The sequence below is a fragment of the Wyeomyia smithii genome, chromosome 2, assembly GCF_029784165.1.
Source record: "Wyeomyia smithii strain HCP4-BCI-WySm-NY-G18 chromosome 2, ASM2978416v1, whole genome shotgun sequence".
NCBI lineage: Eukaryota > Metazoa > Arthropoda > Insecta > Diptera > Culicidae > Wyeomyia > Wyeomyia smithii.
In genome coordinates this window covers 177,296,237-177,320,945 of record NC_073695.1, presented here as the reverse complement: position 1 = coordinate 177,320,945, position 24,709 = coordinate 177,296,237, and the positions used below count along the sequence as shown (strand labels likewise).

The following is a 24,709-nucleotide window of genomic DNA, read 5'->3' as shown; positions in this document are numbered from 1 at the left end:
TTGTTCAACATCGCATTGGAAGGTGCTATACGGAGAGCTGGTGTGCAGAGAAGCGGCACCATCATTACGAAGTCGCACATGCTTCTCGATTTTGCGGACGATATCGACATCATTGGTATCAACCGTAGAGCTGTGGAAGAGGCCTTCGGACCTCTCAGGAGGGAAGCTGCGAGATTAGGGCTTGTCATAAACTCTGCCAAAACGAAATACATGGTGGCTGGCAGAGTGCGTGGTAGTCCGTCGGAGGTTGGTGCTGCGGTGGTGCTAGATGGGGAAACATTCGAAGTAGTCGACGATTTTATTTACCTGGGAACATTAGTGACATGTGACAACGAGGTTAGCCGTGAGATAAAGAGGCGGATAGCAGCCGGAAACAGGGCCTTTTACGGATTACGTAACCAGCTAAGGTCCCGCAGTCTGCAAATCCGTACTAAACTTGCACTCTATAAAACACTGATTCTTCCGGTGGCTTTCTACGGCCATGAATCATGGACGCTGAAAGAGGCTGATCGGCGAGCTCTTGGTGTTTTTGAGTGTAGGATTTTGCGTTCAATCCTTGAATCTTGCGTTCAATCCAGACGCATGAACCATGAAGTGTACCAGGCATACAAATCGGCGGATATAGTCAAGCGGATTAAACACGGCAGGCTTCAGTGGGCTGAGCATGTAGCGAGAATGCCGGATGAGCGTCAAGCGAAGGCTATATTTAGCAGGAATCCTGATAGAGGTCGTCGACTTCGGGGTGGACTCCGCACTCGTTGGATGTGTGCTGTCGACGAGGATGCACGTGAAATAGGTGTTAGGGGCGATTGGAGGATAGCAGCCCAAGACCGAGGGACATGGCGACGTATTCTGGATTCGGCATTGGATCGATAATCGGTCTATCGCCTTAAAAGTAAAGCAAGTAAGTGATTTCAGAGAAGCCCGTCTATAGGTGGGCTTGGACACTAGGGAGTAAATGATTGCCTCTCCACTGCTCTAGAAATACGACACTAATCTAACAAGCCAGTCGTCGTATGTTTGAATCTCAACTTGGAAGTGACTGGTGACAATGAGTTTCGTAAACGTTAGTTCCCTACTTGACCTGTACTCTAACAGTTAGCTGCGAAGTTGATGTCAAATAAACAAAGCAGCAACGAGTCGGCTGAGCTCTAATTCTGGATAACAAGAAGAAGCAGAAGTAAATGATTGAAATTTTTCAGCAAAATCAGGGTTTTTGATAGATGGTTTTTTTTAAAGATGTTTTAGCAAAAATGAGAATTTAGAAAGAGAAGTCGAAGTTTCGGTAAAATAGTAATACAAATATTCAATATTTTAGCAAAAGAAAAACGAACGGCATCTTAGATTAAAATATATTTTCTTTTTTAGTCATTATACTCAATTTTCCCAAAGCTCCCCTTCCTCTACAGTTAATGGAATATGCGTTTTCACTGCATTTCCGTTTCAATTTCTAGCTAGAATGCATATTCTCTACAGATGAAATTGTATTTTGTTTTTTCTCAATGACCTGTTATATTCAATGATCAACACTTATTATAACAGCACTAATGATTCCTCCATGTTCTCTCACATGCATTCATTCGGTCCTATAAGGAGTATTTTAGCACAAAAATGAGAAGTGTAACACGATACCATGCAGTGTTTTCCTCTATTCGCTTTCTTGGAACTATTTGTAATTGCCTAATACCGTAATAGCCAGACTATACAGTTTATTATAGTTCACAAATCGTTGTGAACGTTGTTAAAACAAGTTAAATAATATCAACTAATATGGTTGAAGCTCGTCTAATTTCGTCTTTTTACTTAGTACGCATTTTGTCATCACAAGCGTCCAAACATCCAATATACACTCGAAATTCACATCGGCCAACTGGAAAGTTCTTTTTCTTTTGTCCAATAGTTTATATGTGTATCGCCGGTATCGAAGATGTGAGTTGCGATAGCTTTACTCCATTTTCTGCGTCACGGGTTCCCATTAGAGAATAGTGTTGTATAATGCTATTGAGTTCGTAAAGGGTGATAGTCTTGATAGCGAATTAGCGTACGGTGGTAGCCTCAATCATTGACTGAGTAGCGTTAAAAACAATGCTTGCCGCCAGTGTCACCAAATTGCTTGTATCAGGGCTGCTAGTGGTGACGTCAGGTTCAACACCCGTTGGCAATATGTTTAATACTGTTGTTGATTGTGATAGAGTCGTAGTTGTGGGTATTTGTGTACTACTAATAGTTTCGGGGGAAACAGTAGAGGTGCTAGACTGAAGAATCGCCGTAGACAAGGAGGAAAGCAGAATAGTAGCTATGGTTGTAGTGCTAGAGGTTGTACTAATACTTATGTTATTTATTGGCGATTGGTTGGATCGAGGAGGAACAAATGGATATTGAGGACAGGGATTGGGTAGTTGAGGTCCTAACATTGACTCAAACACATATCCTACCAAAGAACCAGCCGTCAGTCCTATATTATAAGACAATGTCATCATATTTCCAGTTGCTTCTTTTAAAGTTGCCGACACCTTATCTGGTGCAAGCATCATAGGTAAACTACCAGCTAAGCCGTTCGTTATTCCAAGAGCTGCGGTGAACACAAAGGCCGATGCTTCTCCAGCAATCACAGGTTGATCTCGAGGAGAACAGCAAAGTAGAATGAGAGGAACCAGTAGAGCGCGCAATCCGGACATGAGAATCAACTGTCTACGTGACCAACTGTAGGGAACAGCTGCCAGCAGCTTACCTGCCACATCCGACGTGTTGAACGTAAACATCAACAGTACTGGCATCCAAGTCCCCAAATTGCAAGAAATTATTTCCGATTCTATTCCTGGGTACAGAGAAAGTGTCACACAATACGCCAACGCTATGCAAGCCATATACGGGTATATTGCATGGGCGACCTTCCAACGGGATTCTACTCCACCTAAGAAAAAAATTGTTTTTGCATGCTCAAACATATTTTCATACATCATCAGAAGTACGACTTACTTCGAAAGCTTCCAAATCGACCTGAGCTACAAATGTCTGGAGTCATCACGTGTTCAACTTTGAATGCAACATTGGGTTCATCGTGTACTGCAGTTGCCAAAGTTGGAGATGTGATTGGACGATTAGTAGAATTACTGTTGGTTGTCACACTTGTCGTGGTAGAAGTGAGACTATTGATATTCGTCTCCAGTACACTTTCTCCACCACTGGGGTTTGACAACTCGTAGACGGGGTTGCTGGAAAAGTGTTCATTTGTATCGTGATAAAAATTTGAGCTCAAATATAATTTACCTGAAACTCAGCGTTGTAGAACCTGGTGGAATGTGAACAGGAGGGCTCGATTCCAAGGCCAGAACCCCATAGCGTGCGTTCGACAAATCGCCTTCTATAGTGTCGCTCTAGGATAAAGGAAAATACTTTTATAAAATGTGTGGCTCAGAAGTTGAGAGCATTCTTACGAGAGTGTGATCATCATCGGGCCGGAGGACAATTTTGGCACAGGCCTTCATGTGATATCTCACGAATGGTGAATGAGTAGTTATTGAGTGTAATACGTAGCTGAACGCTATGTAAACTGTCGACGTAAGGAAGAATATTGCTGTCGATGCGCGATCACTTTTGATAAGCAGCTTTGTTACTACGCGATTCGAAGACACCAGAAATCCAGCAATACCTAGAAAAACGAGAACCATTGATATGTTGAACTTCTACAACCATGATCAGCTTACTTTCACCAGCCATCACTGCTTGAGTGTATTGCTTTGGAAGCATACTTGCGAATCCATAGAAACTGGACTGCTGAATTGTACACCCCATCGCGACTAACGATACCGCGGCGAGGTTCACTGAATATGCGGTTTTGGCTGTAAACATATGCCATGCCACTTCGCAGAGGGCAACAAAAACTAATGTCGTGAACGATACCGCATACCCTAATAGGTAGAAACATAGTGATAATTTATTATTTTAACTAAGAACTCTGAGGTAGTTTAGTTAACTCACCGAATGCGACACGCACACGAAATGGTGCTAATGATAAGAAAACGTTGTTTAGAAGGACAGTACACAGAGCTACGATAATGTATGTCATTGACATATCCAAGGCTACTGATTGTCCAGGAAATCGTGACTGCCAGTAATCGGCTGCAATGATGAAACTGCAAATGAAAAAAAAAACAAATGTTGTATTCTATCTATCAGCTCAGTATCCATCAAGGAGGTGAAAATGCATTTACAGTGTTTTATGTATACAATCTAATGGTTTAAAAGTTAAAAGACATCGCCTTGCCGAACAAAACCTTTTGACGAAAAGTAGGGATACCATCTGGGCGAAGTTAGAAATCAGGACACCTTTTCTAGACCCAAATTTGTATAAGTCATTCTATTCTTCGAAGTACGAGCAAATATAACTCATAATATTTAATTTACTCAGTTTTTTTACGCGGGGATACGTACCTCGCGGAAAACGAGTTAATAAAAAAATTCCGCGTATAAAAACGCGTAATTTGAATATCCTTCGATTTAAAAATCCGCGTGAAAAAACCGTTGATCCGAAAATCCGTGTAGAAAAATACCTAGTAAAAAATCTGAGTGTATCTCTGACGATCCACTTTCATCAAACCACTTTGAATTATTACGCATTAGTAGATACTTTAAAAATTCAACACACGTAAATTGTTTCAACTTAAGCTTAACAAACGCCAGATGCTTAACCCTCTAGTGCTCAATGCCGCCATTTGGCGGGCTTCAGTCAAACCTCTAAAAAGCTTCAATAAATACTTATAAAGTGTTCATAATGATTCATAGTGATTTTACCGAAGCCCGTCTTGAAATTAACTTGGGCACTAGAGGGTTAATTGTAACGGTCAACGCGTGAGAGATTCGTCTTATTACTCTAGTGAGATTCAACCAATGTAAAATTTCGATCGCAGTGAGCGTTGTGACCTGGAATCGAAAACACTTATTGAGCAATTTTGATAAATTCTGCTCCTTGCCACACCAGAAAATTAAATATCTCAAGAAAATGCTGGACAAATGCTAAAATATAAAAAATAAATCAGGACGCCCAAATAGAACTTCAAAATCAGGACATACATTGGAAATCACTTCGATTGGGATAATTTTAACAGCATAAAAGATATTGCAGACGATTTAAGTGAGGAAAAACTAGAAAAAATAATAAAATTTATAAGAATGGCCAAATTAAAGGTGTAATGACAAGTCGTTACCAAATGACTTCAACAACAACAACAAAATCAAGACATGTCCTGCTAAATCAGGACGGATGGTATCCCTAACGAAAAGCCTCTTCTAAAGCTCGCTTCACTTAGAATTCAGAAATCTTGTCAGATGTAGAGCAGTGCCTCTACACACGAAATTTTAGGCTTTGATACCCAACGCAAACTATCAGTATTTATTGCTGGTTGCACTACTTCAACGAAGTAGACTTCTAAAAAGCATCACCACTTTAGGGATACCATCCGTCCTGATTTAGCAGGACATGTCCTGATTTTGAAGTCCTATTTGGGCGTCCTGATTTATTTTTTATATTTTAGCATTTGTCCTGATTTTCTTGAGATATTTAATTTTCTGGTGTGGCAAGGAGCAGAATTTATCAAAATTGCTCAATAAGTGTTTTCGATTCATTCTGTGCCGAACACGCATCAGTACTGGACGTGTTTGGTGATCGGTCCGATAGAGTATAAAACAAAAGACGTGTGAACAAGTGTTGGCATTGTTTGCCTGGTCGAGTGAAATAAATCCGGGTTCAAGGTCGTTCCTTTGTGCAACTGTTTCGCATCGTGACTGCCAGCTGGTGCGTAAGCCGATTTGGCTGCTGGCTGGATTGTGCTACAGCAGTGGACGAGACACAAAAGAGGAAAAAGAAGAAGCCATCAGTTGACAGTGCAGCTGTGTCGCTGTGAAGAGTGATCTCACACCCGGCTCGCTGCTGGTGGCTGTTTGGTGCTGCTGTATTGGTGCTGCTGGCTGTAACGGCTGCTACTTCGAACGATCGGACAACCAACCTTACTGGAAGGGAGAAATAAAAAGGTACGTGTTCTTGTCAGCGCTAGTGCGCTAAACATAGCGCGATGGATGTAGATCCCTCGCCTCCCGCGCCACCATCCCCGAACCCCTCTGACCCTGACCCTTCTGTTACCCCCTCCCCTGTTCATTCTTCAGTCCCCCCTCGCCCCAGGCTTTACCCAGACGGAGCCCAGGGCAGCTATACTGTTTATTTTCGGCCAAAGGCAGGACCGAAATCGAAAAAGTTGAACCTCTTGCAGATTTCTAAAGACCTGACGAAGGAGTACAAGGGCGTGACCGAAATTTCCAAGGTCCGGCCTAACAAGCTCCGTGTCGTGGTCGGTAACCTGAAAGAGGCCAACGATATAGCTTGCTCTGAGCTCTTCACACGCGAGTATCGCGTTTACATACCCGCACGAGACGTGGAGATCGACGGTGTCATAACCGATTCGAGTCTGTCCGTCGAGTGTATACTGCAAAGTGCCAAAGGGTGCTTTAAGAACAAAACGTGTCCCGAAGTAAAGGTGCTCGACTGCAAGCAATTGCGGTCAGCATCGATCATCGGTGGCAAAACAGTATACACTCCGTCAGACTCGTTTCGAGTTACGTTCGCCGGGTCTGCACTACCAAGCCACGTCTCGATCCACCGGGTTCGTCTCCCTGTGAGGCTCTACGTGCCCCGCGTCATGAACTGCCTGAATTGCAAGCAGTTAGGCCATACAGCCGCCTACTGCTGCAATAAGGCACGTTGTGGCAAGTGTGGGGAGTCTCATGCGGAAGATTCTTGCAGTGTTAACGCTGAAAAGTGTATTCACTGCGGAGAAAATCTGCATGAGCTCTCGACATGTGCGGTGTACATGCAGCGCAGGGATAAAATAAAACGGTCTCTCAAAGAGCGTTCAAAGCGTTCCTACGCTGACATGCTGAAGAAGACCGTTACCACTTCTCCCGTTACTTCGAACCCCTTCGATCTGTTGCCCTCTGAGGAAACCGATTCTGACGATTCACCAGCGGGAGCATCTTACGCCAATCCTGGGGAGTCTAGAAAGAGGAAAAGTGTTTCCTCTCCTAAACTTCCCAGAAAAGGTCCTAAGATTTCTCAAAGTGAAATGAAGGTTACAAACAAACCAAACAGTGCTGCGGAAAAACCGAAGCAAACTCCTCCTGGGCTGGCAAATTTAAAGTCCCAGAAGGAGTTCCCAGCACTGCCAGGAACATCTAAAACCCCAGTTGCTCCTTTTACACTCCCAGTTGATGAAACAAACTCTGGATTAGTGAAATTTTCTGACATTGTGGACTGGATTTTTGAAACTTTCAATGTACCCGATCCAATTAAAATTTTTCTTACAGCATTCCTCCCAACAGTTAGATCATTTTTGAAGCAGTTGACTGCCCAATGGCCTCTCCTTGCAGCGATTGTATCCTTCGATGCCTAATTCAACTGCGTATATGAAGGATTCTATCTCTGTCTTACAGTGGAATTGTAGAAGTATTTTACCAAAAATTGATTCGTTTAAAGTTTTGATAAATAAAAACAAATGCGATGCATTTTCCCTTTGTGAAACTTGGCTTACTTCAAATATTGATCTCAACTTCCATGATTTTAATATTATTCGCCTTGATCGAGACACCCCATATGGAGGAGTACTTTTAGGGATTAAAAAGTGCTATTCTTTCTATCGTATTAACCTCCCCTCGATTCCAGGCATCGAAGTTGTCGCATGTCAAATGACAATACAAGGTAAAGAGCTTTGTATTGCCTCAATATATATTCCCCCCAGAGCACAGGTTGGGCAACGGCTGCTCTTTGATTTAATAGAACTTCTTCCCTCGCCACGTTTGATTTTGGGAGACTTCAACTCTCATGGCGTGGCTTGGGGTTCCCCATACAATGATAACCGCTCCTCTTTAATCTATAACCTTTGCGATGACTTCGACATGACTATTTTAAACAACGGTGAAATGACACGTATCCCGAAACCTCCAGCGCGCCCAAGCGCTTTGGATCTATCCTTATGTTCGACGTCGCTACGGTTGGATTGCACATGGAAGGTAATCCTCGATCCTCACGGTAGCGACCATCTGCCTATTCTTATTTCAATTACTAACGGGTCAACTCGCATGCGACCAATTGACATTCCGTATGACCTCACACGAAATGTCGATTGGAAGTTATACGAGGAAATGATTTCAAAAGCGGTCGAGTCGATTCAACATCATTCACCACTTGAAGAATACAACCTCCTCGCGGGCTTGATTCTCGACGCCGCGTTGCAAGCCCAAACGAAGAAATATCCCGGCGTAACGATCAAAGAACGGCCTCCCACTCCGTGGTGGGACCAAGAGTGCTCCGATGTCTACACGCAAAGATCCGACGCGTTTAAGGCCTACCAGACGGGAGGTATACCTGGCGACTATTTACGGTATTCGGAGCTTGATACCAAGCTTAAAAGCTTGGCTAAAGCAAAGAAACGTGGATATTGGCGTCGGTTCGTGAACGAGACGTCGAGGGAGACATCGATGAGCACTCTTTGGAACACAGCCCGAAGAATGCGGAATCGCGTAACGGTCAACGAAAGCGAGGAGTCTTCAAGTAGGTGGATATTTGATTTTGCCAGGAAAGTATGTCCGGACTCTGTTCCTGAGCAAAATATTGTTCGCGATGCGTCTCCGGGCCACGACGCGATAGAATCACCTTTTACGATGGCAGAACTTTCAGTTGCCCTCCTGTCCTGTAACAATAACGCGCCTGGATTAGATAGAATCAAATTCAACTTGTTGAAGAATCTACCCGGCAATGCCAAGAGGCGCTTGTTGAACTTGTTCAATAAGTTCCTGGAGCAAAACATTGTACCGCAGGATTGGAGGCAAGTGAAGGTGATCGCCATCCAAAAACCAGGGAAACCAGCTTCTAATCACAACTCTTATAGGCCGATTGCAATGCTATCCTGTATCCGGAAATTGATGGAAAAAATGATACTCCGTCGTTTAGACCACTGGGTCGAATCAAATGGTCTACTATCAGAAACTCAATTTGGCTTCCGCCGTGCCAAAGGGACGAATGATTGTCTTGCGTTGCTTTCAACAGATATTCAGCTGGCGTATGCTCGTAAAGAACAAATGGCGTCTGCGTTCTTGGACATTAAGGGGGCTTTTGATTCCGTTTCTATTGACATTCTTTCGGGTAAACTTCACCGACAAGGATTTTCTCCAATTTTGAACAATTTTTTGCACAACTTGTTGTCCGAAAAGCACATGCATTTTACGCATGGCGATTTGGCAACTTTTCGCATTAGCTACATGGGTCTTCCCCAGGGCTCATGTTTAAGCCCCCTTCTTTACAACTTTTATGTAAATGACATCGACGAATGTCTGGCAAATTCATGCACGATAAGACAACTTGCAGACGACAGTGTAATCTCTGTTACAGGAGCCAAAGCTGCCGATTTGCAAGGACCATTGCAAGATACCTTGGACAATTTGTCTGCTTGGGCTTTACAGCTAGGTATCGAATTCTCTCCGGAGAAGACTGAGATAGTAGTTTTTTCTAGGAAGCATGAACCTGCTCAGCTTCAAACACAATTAATGGGTAAAACGATTTCTCAGGTTTTGGTACACAAATATCTTGGTGTCTGGTTCGACTCTAAAGGCACCTGGGGTTGTCACGTGAGGTATCTGATGAAAAAATGTCAACAAAGAGTGAATTTTCTTCGTACAATAACCGGACAATGGTGGGGAGCCCATCCAGGAGACCTTATAAGGCTTTACCAAACAACGATATTGTCTGTTATTGAATACGGGTGTTTCTGCTTCCGCTCCGCAGCAAACACACATTTGATCAAACTGGAGCGAATACAATATCGTTGTTTGCGTATCGCCTTAGGTTGCATGCAGTCGACCCATACGATGAGTTTGGAGGTTTTAGCTGGAGTACTACCATTGAAAAACCGCTTCTGGAGCCTGTCTTCTCGTATTCTAATCAAATGTGAGGTCTTGAACCGTCCCGTGATTGAAAATTTTGAAAGGTTAATCGAACTTAATTCTCAAACCCGTTTTATGACATTGTATTTCAATCACATGTCCCAAAATATTAACCCTTCTTCGAATATTCCAAATCGTGTCGACTTATCAAATACTTCTGATTCTACTGTGTTTTTCGATACATCCATGATAGAAGAAACTCGTGGAATCCCGGATCATTTACGCGTGCAGCAGATCCCTAAAATTTTTTCCAATAAATATCGAAACATCAACTGCAACAATATGTTCTACACTGACGGATCACTTCTTGATGGGTCCACTGGCTTCGGTATCTTCAATAACAATTTAACCGTCTCCCATAAGCTCGATAATCCTGCTTCTGTTTACGTCGCAGAATTAGCTGCAATTCAGTACACCCTAGGGATTATCGAAAAAATGCCCACGGACCATTATTTCATCTTTACGGACAGTCTCAGTTCCATTGAGGCTCTCCGATCGATGAAAGATGTTAAGCACTCTCCGTATTTCCTGGGGAAAATACGGGAACATCTGAGTGCTTTATCCGAAAAATCTACTCAGATTACCTTAGCGTGGGTCCCTTCTCACTGCTCGATACCGGGTAATGAGAAAGCGGACTCTTTGGCTAAGGTGGGCGCAACAAACGGTGATACTTATGAAAGACCAATTGCCTTTAATGAATTTTTCGCACTTGTACGTCAGAATACGATCATCAGTTGGCAAAATGCTTGGACCAGAGGGGAATTGGGAAGGTGGTTACATTCCATAATCCCCAAAGTATCGACGAACCCGTGGTTCAAGGGGTTGGATGTAGGTCGGGATTTCATTTGCGTGATGTCCCGGCTTATGTCCAATCACTATAGATTTGACGCGCTCCTCCGTCGTGTTGGGCTCGGGGAAAGTGGTATCTGTGCCTGTGGTGAAGGTTATCACGACATAGAGCATGTGGTTTGGTCATGCCCTGTACACCGTGACGCCAGGTCTAAATTAATAGCTTCCCTGCAGGCCGAGGGTAGACAGCCGGCTGTTCCTGTTCGTGATGTCTTGGCGAGCCGTGACCTATCCTACATGTCCCTTATATACGTTTTCCTGAAATCCATCCACGCCCCAGTCTAGTCCCGTTCCCCTCCGTCTACACCCAACAAAACGACAAGAACACGTTTGAACCTTAAGCACAAAACCAGCAACCAGACCCCGCACAACAGAACCAGGACCCAAGGACTACGAGCCTCTGTCCCAACTCACGACATCGTGGCTCAGCAGAACGAATCCATACATGCCATTCGACGATTATCAGACGACCATTGAACAACAAAACACTGATTGGAAATCCCATGCTAGTTTTAAGTTAGACTTAATTTCAGCTCGTAGTCGGCAGCGAGGATAAAAAATTTGCTTTAGTTTTTAAGTCATCAGATATAATTGGCGCCGTTAAACATTAAATTGTATTTGTGCCGTGTCAAATAAATGTTATGTGAAGAAAAAAAAAAAGTGTTTTCGATTCCAGGTCACAACGCTCACTGCGATCGAAATTTTTCATTGGTTGAATCTCACTAGAGTAATAAGACGAATCTCTCACGCGTTGACCGTTACAATTAACCCTCTAGTGCCCAAGTTAATTTCAAGACGGGCTTCGGTAAAATCACTATGAATCATTATGAACACTTTATAAGTATTTATTGATGCTTTTCAGAGGTTTGACTGAAGCCCGCCAAATGGCGGCATTGGGCACTAGAGGGTTAAGCATCTGGCATTTGTTAAGTTTAAGTTGAAACAATTTACGTGTGTTGAATTTTTAAAGTATCTACTAATGCGTAATAATTCAAAGTGGTTTGATGAAAGTGGATCGTCAGAGATACACTCAGATTTTTTACTGGGTATTTTTCTACACGGATTTTCGGATTAACGGTTTTTTCACGCGGATTTTTAAATCGAAGGATATTCAAATTACGCGTTTTTATACGCGGATTTTTTTTATTAACTCGTTTTCCGCGAGGTACGTATCCCCGCGTAAAAAAACTGAGTAAATCCAACATTATGAGTTATATTTGCTCATACTTCGAAGAATAGAATAACTTATACAAATTTGGGTCTAGAAAAGGTGTCCTGATTTCTAACTTCGCCTAGATGGTACCCCTACACCACTGGTATTCAAACTGGTCGCTTGCTCAGAAACATGCAACACATCGTAAACTTCTATACTGTCTTCCTTGAAATTCCAACTGACTTTATGGATTGACTGTTCGCCGTGTCGTTTGAATTCACCTAAGCATCTTGGTTCTTGAGCCCTTAATCAATTCTGGTCATGGCTACTCGAATCGAAGTACCATTCGTTCTTTTTTCTTCTGACCACAAGCAACATCGCACAAAGCGCCTTGCTTTTGTTCTTCGTTGATTGCTTCTGCGCACAATTAGCTGCAAAGTGTCCAGGTTTCTTGCAGTTAAAGCAGTCTCCAGTCTTCTTCTCAGCCTTGGCGTGTTTTGGTTTTTGATTCTGTTTGATGCACAACGCACCCTCTGATCCATAGCTTTTCAACGGCCATTTCACGTTTTAAAATATTTAAGCTTTCACGGTGTCAGCCGTCAACTGCCAGAAGCTTGCAATTCCATGATCATTGGGTTGTAGTGCTCCGGAAGCCCATTTAACAATAACGACACCAATTACTGATCGTTTACCTCAAGTGAACGTTATTCCAATTCTTCAACGGAACTAATTTCCTCCAACTTTACTGACGTCAGCTTGTCTAACAGTCCAAAATGCCACATCAGTCCATCGTCCTGGAACGACTTGTGAAGCTTCCCACGCTGACGTCTAATATCTTTTACCAGGCTATAGAAATTACTCTCCACACTCAGGCAATTTGCGGCCAGCACTAGGTCACTCATAGCCGAACCAATCTCTTGGCCATTTAAAAGCTCTACTGCTCGCCACGTACCTTTTCATATCAGCGTCATTTTGGTTGAGAAATTCCACAATGCAAATTTTTTACGTCCACGCAACTTTTTCATGTTTGAAAGAATCACAGGGTTTCCAAAGGCACGTACAACTCCTCCAGACCGCAGGACATCTCCACTTGTGCCGCCGTTTGAGGCCCCCGTACTGTCGCTTCCAATACCGATACCTGAACTCGTTCCGGTTCCATCACCAGTGGTTTGGACCTTGATTACTTCTTTGAAAAGTTTCAGGCTTGGCCAAATTATGGGCTCTTAACCACTTGTAGAATTGGTTGAGGTCTGAACAAGGAATTATAATTCATTGCTACTGCTTATCTAACGATAAGATTAACGATCGTCGCCGTATTAGACCAGAAGTTATCACCTTTGAGATTCTGACGCTGACGCCGCTCAGGAAATAGTCCAGTGGATAAAGGTTAGAACCGCTAAGAGGCCAAACTTCCTTCTCCCAAAACTGAAACATTTTTTAATCCATTTCTGTATTTGCTGTATACTGTTTCATCTCTTTCCCAGGCCTTCTTTTTTCCGTTTCTATTTCAAAGTCCGAATTTTTCCTAGAGACTATGGGCAATTCAAAGAAACGCATCCCGCCGCTGACGGATCCGAATTTCGAAAATTGAAGTTTTCAGGTCAAGCTTCACTTGAATGCAGTTGAAGAAGTTTCATTTGTGCTGACAGAACCAGCTTCGGCGGCCAGCGATGCTCTCACGAAGTGTTTGATTCCACAGCCAAGTCAATTCTCATTGGTTCCACAACGGATGAAATCTTTGATTTTGTTCGGTAGAAGTAAACGGCAGCTGAAATGTGGAATGTGGCTTCCTGCAACTTGTCTGTGCCGACACCGACACAGCGCAGCGGTCGGAAAGGAAGGTACCTTCTCTCGTACCGTGGGAGGGAGCACAGCTTCGTGTATACCACATGAAGGATCTGCCGAAGGCCAGGCGCTATGTCGTTTACTTCGCGGACAGTGCGAATTCTCCGGACGAGAAGATCCTTCGTTCACTCCAGAATCAGAACGACCATCTCTCTACCAAAATGTGGCGAGTTTGTAACCGCAAATTGGTGTAGACCTCGGTCGAACTGCTTCTGGATGTTGACGAAAAATTGGCCAAGCTCATTAAGAGTGGAAACCATGAACTGCACTACAGTTTCGGCAAAGCACGCATCCGAAAGGAAAGCGGAAGGCCGAACGTCACTGAAAGACTCCGTCGCAACGTCAGGGAAGGTACGTGCGGGTATCTCCTCCGGGAGTGCCCTGCCACCACCCAGGCAAAGCAATGGGCTAAAGGTACGTGTGGGAAACTCCTCCGGGAGTGCCCCACAAGCACCCAAATGCAACTCTGCGTCTGGGAAGGTACGCGCAGGAGTGCCCTGCCGCGCGGAAGTGCCCTGCCACCACCCGAACAACGCAACCCCGCGGCTGCTCGGACGGTTCCACTGGAGACTCGCAAGAGTGCGAAGCATCAACCACCGATCAGTCGCACTCCTCGGAGTCAAAAACCGCCACAGAGTGCGGGTCGACTTCCTGTTGTCAATCGACTGCCGCAACCGAAACCAAACAGTGAGAAAGAACAACTTACATCAACCAGCCTAACCGCTGTTGGCAGCCGTCAGCCAATGCCCGGATCAAAGACACGGATCCGGACAAAGACGGCAACTTCACTGTAAAGTGAGCAGCCTTCGCTGCGTGCAAGCAAATCTCCATCACGCGCCCTCGGGTGTTCTTTGCAGGAGATTTGCTAAAGAGTAGCTAGCGGCTGCACTCATCCAGGAACCGTGGATCAACGAATCCAAAGTTCTCGGACGTAACCCTCCTAACGGTAGGTTAATCTACTGCGACACGCAGTCCAAACCAAGGACTTCAATTCTGCTAAATAGAGAACTAAATTTTTACATATTACAGAATTTATTCAACGCGATGTCATTGCCGTCACAGTTGAAGTACCGACAACCAGAGGAAAGCAGGAAATGGTTGTCGCGTCGGCCTACTTCTCGGGCGACCAAGGAGGCCCTTGATCTCACTCTGTGTAGCGCCTCTATTTCTAAAGGATTAAAAATTGGAAAGTCTCCAATGAACCTAGTTTGTCGGATTACAGACACATTGTTTTTAATATAGAGGCTAACCATCTGAAAAGAGAGCTGTTCAGAAATCCTAAGAATACAGATTGGGAATCCTTCAAGGAACACCTGATCACGAACTTTCAGTTACAGCAACATTCGAAATTCAGTTGACCTGAATTCGGCAGCAAATGATCTACAAAACAGAATCATGGATGCTTTTAACTCAAACTGTCCACCAACACAGCGAGCAGTATGCCGTGAAGTACCCTGGTGGACTGATCAACTCAGTGGTCTTCGTCGGCACTATGTAACTAGGCACAAAGTACAACGACGTGCTACGCAAGGCTAAACGAAAATCCAGAGTTAGTTTCTTTGAAAGAATCCAAACTCTGCCGGAAGCTACGCGGCTCCAAAAGGCGATGTCCAGAGACCATACTAACGGTTTAGGACAAGTGAGGAAAGAGGATGGATGCCTCACTGTCACTACCAAGGAAACGTTGGAGGTTCTTATGAACACCCACTTTCCTGGATCGACAGAGACCGAAGAACTGAATAGTGATGGGTCGCGGCGGGACAATTCGAGACATATGGCGTCTCGGGAGTCCATTCTGCTGGCCCGTCGACTGTAGACGGAAGCTTCAATAGGTTGGGCTCTAAGCTCATTCGATCCTATGAAATCTCCAGGACCAGACGGCATACTACCCATCTTTCTACAAAAATCGGCCGCAGCTTTCATGTCCGAACTCACTAACCTCTTCAGAGCCAGCTTTATCCTGGGCCATATTCCGGATAACTGGCTGAAGGTGAAGGTAGTGTTTATCCCCAAAGTTGGAAGAAAGGACAAAACCCTACCTAATACTTTCAGACCCATAAGTCTGACTTCATCATTTCTCAAGTTTATTGAGAAAATAATGGATAAATATATCAGCGATGAGTTTCCTAAAGACTCCCCGCTGCGTAGGAACCAGCATGCTTATCAAAGCGGCAAGTCAACAGAAACTGCTCTTCACAGCTTAGTGACGTTGATTAAAAAGTACCTGAATTATCAGGAGACGGCGCTATGTGCCTTTCTTGATATTGACGGGGCCTTCGATAACACGTCCTTTGCATCAATTAGGGGGGGGATCGACCACACTTCATGGAGCTGGATAAACGCAATTCTCTCTAGCAGAGTGATCACAGCAACCTTGGGAGATTCGTCTGTTACAATGTCGGTGATCAAGAGATGCCCGCAAGGAGGAGTTCTATCGCCCTTGTTATGGTCAGTAGTTGTCGACGCACTTCTTAATAAGCTTCCACAGCTTGGTTACGAAGTTATTTGATACGCTGATGACATCGTCTTCATCGTCATAGGTAAACACGACGCATCTCCGTCGAGCCGAATGCAAACGGCTCTGAATGCCACCATGTTATGGTGTCTACAGGAGGGTCTAAACATAAACCCTTCAAAAACAGTCCTTATTCCATTCAGTAGACGAAGGAAGATCCTCATCACTCCTCCAACACTGAATGGAGTTAGACTGAGCTTCAGCAATGAAGTCAAATACCTCGGAATTATTCTGGATAAGAAACTGAACTGGTCTGCACAACTGGATCATGCCGCTAAGAAAGCGTCCTCGGCGATCTGGGCCTGCAGAACTCTGTTCGGTAAGACCTGGGGACTGAAACCAGACTTGGCACTCTCGTCTTACCAAGAATCACCTATGCTGCCCTTGTGTGGTGGCCTAAGGTGAATGAAGTGACTGCTCAAGCCATACTCAAAAAAGTTCAAAGACTAGCATGTCTTTCGGTTACCATTGCTATGCGAACAACTCCAACTGCAGCCATGGCATATCTGCCCACTGCCTCTACATCTTCATATGAAAAAGGAAGCAGAGCTTGGCGCTCTAAGGTTGCAAAAGAAGGAAAACTATACTCAAAGGAGACCAAATCGGCCACCTTTGCATACTTAGGGAGTTCAAACCAACTCCGCTATTAACTACAGTCTCCGACTGGATGGACGTTAGGACCAACATGGATATTTCGTTTAGAGTGATGGAAACAAACCGCTCTATGTGGAACAATGGAGGGCCTAATCTTCCACTTGGCATCGTCAGTTTTTATACAGATGGCTCAAAAATGGGATCCCTAACGGGATCTGGTATATACGGACCCGGTATCAGGGAAACGTTTTCCCTGGGCAAATGGTCCACAGTTTTTCAAGTAGAGGTAAATGCCATATATATCTGCGTAAAAATATGTCTGAAACGCAACTACAGACATGCGAAAATCGGTATATTCTCTGACAGTCAAGCAGCACTACTAGCACTTAAGTCCGTCAAATGCGCTTCCAAACTTGTTTGGGAATGCATTGAAACTCTACGGGAACTTTCCTGACAGAACTCAGTTTGCCTGTATTGGGTGCCCGGACATTGCGGAGTTGAGGGTAATGAACACGCTGACTACCTAGCAAGGCAGTTTCTGGGTACGTCCAATTCCGCTATCAAAAGCGAACTACTAACTTGGGAAAGGCTAGAAATAGCATCCCAATGGCAACAAGAACAGGGTTGCAGACAAGCTAAACAGTTAATCTATCCGAACCCTGGAACCGCCAGAAAGTTACTTAGTCTAAATCGTAGTGAACTACGGATAAGCACGGGACTCCTCATCGGACACTGTCCCGCTTTTTATCATTTAAAGAAAATCGGTGTAGTGTTGAGCGACACCTACCGATTCTGCAAATCTAAATCAGAGTGTTCAGAGCATTTGCTTTGCTCTTGCGGAGCTCTTGCTTCCTCTAGATACAGCTTCTTAGGAAGTTACCTTTTAACTCCATACCAAGTATTTAGTCCCAAGCAGGTCATTAGTTTCATCAACTATGTTGTACCTTATTGGGGTACAGGTTAACAACAAAACAGTTCTCAGATCAATGAGTAGGAGCAATCCGTAACCTGTGCACAGCAATCGGGGCCCGCCACAAAAGACTTCAGGCATACAAGAATTAAAATAAAAAGTGCAGAAGAATTGCAATCCAGCTCAAGTTGCGAAGCGCGTATAGGAGGTATTGTTTTTAGACTAATTATATACGTTCTTCGTGTGTGGCAGCATAAGGATTCCATATTAGATTACAATATTCTACAATAGGTCTAACATATGTAATATACAATAGTCTGATTTGAACGGGTCTTGAAAATTGTGGCTGAACCGCTTAATAAAGCCCAGCATACTATTTGCTTCACTTATGATGAAGTTATATTGTTCTATAAAGGTTAGCTTGGTGTCTAAGATTACTCCTAAGTCCCTAATAATCTTGCATTTTTGTACAGTTTGATTTCCTAGTGATGTTACAATCAATCAATAGAGATGTCAATTTTTCGACTAAATGTTATTGTATTGCATTTCTTGTCATTGAGTTGGAGTAGGCTTTTATTGCACCAAGTGTAGAATAAGTTGAGTTCTTTCTGGAATTCTTCTGCGTTGCTAGAGTTGCTGATTTCCATTTCTAGTTTCATGTCGTCTGCGTATATTAATATGTTTCTTTTTTCGAGTATGAGGAAAATGTGATTTACATACAATATGTAAAGAAGTGGACCCAAATGCGAACCCTGGGGCACCCCAGAGGTGACTGAAAAGGGGGTTGAAATTTTGTTTTGGAAGCGCACAATTTGTTTGTGATTTGTTAGATATGACTGGAACCAACTCAGAAGTTGAGGCGCCAATCCAATTTTTTGCAGTTTGAAGAGTAATAATGGTATGTCGATTCGGTCAAATGCTTTACTGAAGTCTGTGTAAAGGGCGTGCCTAATGAAACCATAATGGTAGTTCACTATGCTGTGTTCTTCTTCCTCTTCTCATTGGTACAGTTTCTCATATTATATTCTGCAGAATTGAGTGAAATTTAGTATTTAGTATTACTATCAATTCATTGTACTCATTGTAAACTCATTGTAAGAAGTCTACTTTTTGCTTGCTCATAGTTGGCTTTATTGAATTCCGGCACTTTTTTTTGCTCATATATAATTTATTTGACACGGCACAAATACAATTTAATGTTTAACGGCGCCAATTATATCTGGTAGCTTACTTTCTAAAGTATCTTAATAACTAAAAGCAAATTTTTTATCCTCGCTGCCGACTACGAGCTGAAACTAAATCTAACTTAAAGCTATAATATTTTGCATTAAAAGCACTGGTTTACTGTATGATGGTTTTCATTGCCATGGGTAAGCAGCATATTAAATTTGTTCCGCTGCTGGGCCAAGACATTACGGACTGGCATATTGGGTTGTCTCCCTCGGGCCTTGAGAGTATCGTGCGGGTCTGATTGCTGTTTCCGGATCCGGGGTCTTAACGTGTTCTTGTCGTTAGGTTGGATGTAGGCGGAAGGGGATAGGACTAAACTGGGGCGTGGATGGATTTCAGGAAAACGTATATAAGGGACATGTAGGATAGGTCACGGCTCGCCAAGACATCACGAACAGGAACAGCCGGCTGCCTACCTTCGGCCTGCAGGGAAGCTATTAATTTAGACCTGGCGTCACGGTGTACAGGGCATGACCAAACAACGTGCTCTATGTCGTGATAACCTTCACCACAGGCACAGACACCACTCTCTCCGAGCCCAACACGACGGAGATGCGCGTCAAATCTATAGTGATTGGACATAAGCCGGGACATCACGCAAATGAAATCCCGACCTACATCCAACCCCTTGAACCACGGATTCGTCGACACCTTGGGGATTATGGAATGAAACCACCTTCCCAGTTCCCCTCTGGTAATTCCGGCACTTCTTCATACTCCCAGTCGCACGGAAGATCAATTTTATGGATGAAAATTGAATATTCTATTGCTGTGTGAAATACTTTATTTTTCCATAAAGGTGATAATGATGTGTACACACAGAAGTCTTCCGTACAGTTTGTAAATAAGAGGTCCAGATATGAATTTTGTTGAGTTTTTACATGGTTTATTTGGTGCAGACCAAATAGTGAAATTTTGTCAAAGAGATATAGTAATGTTTCGTCTTCTCCTACGACTGGGAGTAATAATGATTCGTTCTCAATGTCTGAATAAAGTCAGCATTTCTTTGATTAAAGTCGCCGTATATGTGTAGCTTTACTTCTGGTTTCATACTTGATGTAATTGTTTCGACAATTTGAAAAAATAATTCAAAATATTGTTTGTGAGCATGTTCCGGTGGTATGATCCCCTGTACTTGAGAAACTTGAGGTCAAGCAGCGGCTGTTGACCGGAGAGAGAAAAGATTAGACCGTCATGATGACTTGAGTGATGCGGGGTTGGTTAGAGGTAAGAAGAAGAAGTTTACCGGCAAGTACCATCGCTGTGGCAAGGTCAGGCACATGCAAAAGAACTGTCGTTCGAAAAAACCGGAATGAAATGCTATACCGGTAGTCGACAAAAAAGCCATGACTGCTAAATAATGACCTGAAATCTGAAACCTGTAAGATCCAGTTCTGACTAGAATCAGGATGCAGTGATCACCTCATGAATCATCCGCGGTCCATGCGGAAGCTAGACGATCTTTTCATCATCGATGTGACCAAGAATGCCGTGACACTGGTCGGAATAATATGATGGAGATTTCAAAGATATATCTAACAAAGAAGTGAAATCAACCAACCACAATGTAGTACTGCTGCCGTATCTTCAGAAAAGCTTGCTCTCGGTCAAAGAGCTCTCACAAGATGGTTTTGATATACGGTTCGCTGCTCGTGGGGTAACTGATCGATTTAAAGTACCTCCTGAACGGTTGCCCTACGGTGGTTTTGGCTGGAAGCGTGACCCCTGTAGAGAAGTGGATAAACTTAAAATCAGGATTTTCAGATGTAATACTATGACATGGATCCCGAGTCAGCATCTTCACGAAATCGCTGGACGTTACATGATTCGAAGATCTATGGTGAACAGTGGGGCTCCATGATCAAAAGGGGGTGGCAAAGTAGACACTGCCAAGCAGTTCTTGAGTAGTTGACAAGCGCAGTATTTCAAGGTAGACAATTTAATCGCCTCAAGCTATTCTTCACGTTCCAAAATAGGCATTCTCAAGAAAAGAACGTTCATATAACTAAAACTAAAGCCGATGAATTGGCAAGACTTGGATCGTCTCATCAGTTCATAGGACCAGAACCCTTCTGTGGTCTATCCGCTTGTTTCCTTAGAATGGAACTAAAAGCATGGGAAACTCTGAAAGTGGAATCCAACTGGACAAACACCTTCATCGGTAGGCAGTCGAAACGTTTCATCACTCCGAACGTTTCTATGACTCGTAAAATACTGGATCTTTCAAAAAAAAGATCTAAGCACTATACTGGTTTAATAACAGGGCATTGTCCGAGCCGTTATCATTTGAAGGTTATGAAAAAACTTCAAGATGATACATGTCGAGTATGTGGCATGGAAAAAGAAGACTCGGAACATCTGTTATGCCGATGTCCGGCAATTTTTATCAAAAGATATAAGTTCTTCGAGAGAGGTCTTCTGGAACCCTCTGAAATCTGGAGAACAAATCCCAGTACGGTTGTGCGCTTCATACGAAGTATAATACCGGACTGGACTAATGCTATTGGCCAGACTATAACGACCACTTCCAATAGTGATACGTTGTCCTGACTAAGCAAAATTAAAAAGGGGGAATATGTCACAAAATATCAAAAAATTGGTCGCAGTTACGAAAATACCCAACACGGAAAAAAAAACTAAAACTTTCCCATGAATTATCACAGGCAAGGTGAAGCAATGAAGTCTCAGAAGTAAGTTGTTCCTATCATCCGGTAAAAAAATCAGAAGGGTTTTGACAACAGTTAGGTTGGCTCCAGGTCAAAACTAGGTGAGATGGTGGAATAAAGAAATTCACTATTTGGCTAAACATTGAAATTATTGTAATGAATCGAGTTCTCATTTTTCAGTTTTCTCATCCACTCATTTGAAGCCCTTCAAATCGCCACCCCTCAACCATTGACCCCTATGTCTGCGTTGGGATTCGAATCCAGGCCACCAGCGTGGTTGACGTAGATGTTACCAACTACGCTAGCCCCCCTAGTGCAGAGTCTATGTTTATAATAAGAGTCCCGCAAAGATGAAACCAAAGGAACCAAATCGGTGTCAAACGAGGGTACCAATCGAACAATGTAAATAAACAAGGTGATAATGTTAGGAGTGGATGAAAAGTGTTGTAATTGAGCGTAATAAAGAATATGTGTTTTTCCGAAGTTTTACTTACACATTTTAATCCAACATTAAACCTGTACACTGGTTCACTTAAATTTAACAAAACATCACCGGTGTAATCTTTCAAAACTGTGAACCTTGTGAAGAATTTCAAAAAATGATATTCGCTTATGCATGGTGAAAAACAGAACTGTATAGTTCTTGGCAACAAACGGCACAAAAACTGTGTTGCCGAAACGATAGGTTTTCTCATCGCGCGACTCTATATAAACATAGACTCTGCCCTAGTGCTACCAGTACGTAAAATGGTCTATGTTTCGGTTTGATGATGATTGATTTAGCAAATTGTCCAATAATCATAAGCATTTTTGAAAAATATTGGGGTGTGTTTCTAAAATTTGCCATCCGTGTATTGGGTAAATTAAAAATTCCTCACAAATAATGTCGCGTATATCGTGTGAATTACACATCTGTAATCGTGTATGCTTCGAACGAGGCTATTAGTACATTGTTTTTAATAGTTTTGAAAAGGGAAACAGAGGAAACACACCCTATACACAAACATACATCCGTTACACAAGTCATCACACTGAACTGAATAATCGGGCTCCATTGTCTAAAAGCCGCAAACTATTGTAAAACCTTTTTAAGTCTACATTTTTCCGAATAGGTATCTAACATTTTATTCACTTAGTGAAAATTTCGATTTTCAAGACAATTAGTATCGAGAAAACTCGAAAACGTTGATAAACACACTTTTCATAAATTTCATTTGCAACCTTGTTTGTGTAATATTTATAGGCGTAACTAGCTCCTGAGCGGGGGCTATAGCCATAAAAAGCATTGCGCAAAACAACATATTTTTTGATCCATTTATAGTTTCAACGATATTTTCAGCTTCATTCAACTCAATTTGTTTAATCACTATAGTGCAACATTTCTCAGATGTAAGTTTATATATATGTATAATGAATAGATTCTAGCTTCACACCTGTTATAGGGTAGCACGAACCCGACACCGGCTGTCATTAGTGCGAAAAACACTAACTTCCTGCGATCCTTTGGTGGGCCGCCACCGTCCATCTCCAAACCGTCTGCCGTGTCGAACGCTCTCCTGCCTTCTAATGGTTCGTATGAGGTGTTAGCTCCATTTTCCGGGGTCTCCATCCTATCAACTCTAGACCAATTAACCCAGAAAACGCAGGAATCTATTCACTCTATCGGTTAGCGAATAATCGACTAGGCCGAATCTTGTGCTTGCTTTGAGTATTCTAACAGATTATTTCTTGCGTGAAATCCGTGGCACTAGTTTTCTATTTTGCACAAAATCGATAATCGGAATTCGCCTAGCCTGTCTGATTTAGGCTGGTGCCATACCAAGCGTAGTTCGTTTTAATGGCAAACCGTAGCATCATTATGAGCACTTTTTATTTCAACTGCACTAGACAACTAAATCGCGAAATTTATCACCTTTTAGTGGAAGGAAAATCACTGAAAAGCTTACTCTGAGCAGCAAAAATTATCCGCGACTCGCACCATTCGTATTTATTTGCAACGAATGTATTGCCTGGCAGAAAAATATGACATAAACGACTCTATGCGCATGTAGCATTCTCCGGCTTTTCTCCGCTCCTATACCACCCGGGGTTGGATCAGGAAAACTCGGAAAAATTGAGAAACCAAAACAGAGAGGAAAACGCCGTGTTTATTGTATGCTACACCACTAGCCGTTATTAATATACATTTATTGTAAGGGGGCAGTAAAAAGTGGATTTGCGGTTGATTTCTCTCCAACAGTCGTGCACTTATAGTCATATATCAAAAAATGCAAAAAATGCTCAAGTAATTGGTTAATTAGATTAGAAAATTTAGTAGAGTTACTTGTATTCTTTATGTTTGGTTACGCCAACTGCCAATCTTTCCGATAGTTGTACTATGTTTATAAGCAATTATATAGAAACTGTAACAACTGTGTGTAGAACGGAAGCTAACATTTCACTTAAGTAGAGCAATGTGATAAATATGAATATGATATAAAATTATACCGGATGAGATGACAATCATCTCACTAACGCTTTGCCGCGATATTAGAGTTAAGATTAGGGTATAAGCACCAATTTTTCCCAAAGTAGTATGAGAGATATTTATCATTTCACCTGTTAATGTGGGTTCCAACAGAGCGACAGTGAACGGGCGAAATGCGGTAAAAAATACGATGCTAACGATTCGAAAGATTTATTTTAACTGACTGATCTTTTAAATTGTGTGTTCTCTTATAGCCTGAATATTCCAAAAACAAGAACAATAAATGATATTGTATCAAAGTGGAGAGAATAGAAGTTTGACTTTTATTTGCCCTTATTTTGCTGATCTGATCTGGGAGTCTGGGAGGGTCGCTATATTCCGTCACAACATCACCTTTTCAACATATATAACAGAATCAAGAGTAGTTTCATCCAGTGGCGTAGCGGTAACATCCGGTGCTGGCAATTTAGATGTCCCTCACAATGGCAGCTCT

At 42.8% G+C, this 24,709-nt stretch overlaps 1 protein-coding gene across 1 annotated transcript; it reads right to left on the bottom strand.

The window, feature by feature from the left end:
* Positions 1-1,338: 1,338 nt before the first annotated feature.
* On the bottom strand, positions 1,339-23,767 carry LOC129720703 (equilibrative nucleoside transporter 4). The gene is made up of 7 exons (XM_055672302.1): positions 23,183-23,767; positions 3,982-4,136; positions 3,708-3,911; positions 3,438-3,652; positions 3,271-3,377; positions 2,980-3,215; positions 1,339-2,914 (listed from the first exon to the last, which is right to left on the bottom strand). The coding sequence occupies exons 1-7, from the start codon at positions 23,356-23,358 to the stop codon at positions 2,037-2,039; spliced, it is 1,971 nt and encodes a 656-aa protein (XP_055528277.1). The 5' UTR covers positions 23,359-23,767; the 3' UTR covers positions 1,339-2,036.
* Positions 23,768-24,709: the final 942 nt, after the last annotated feature.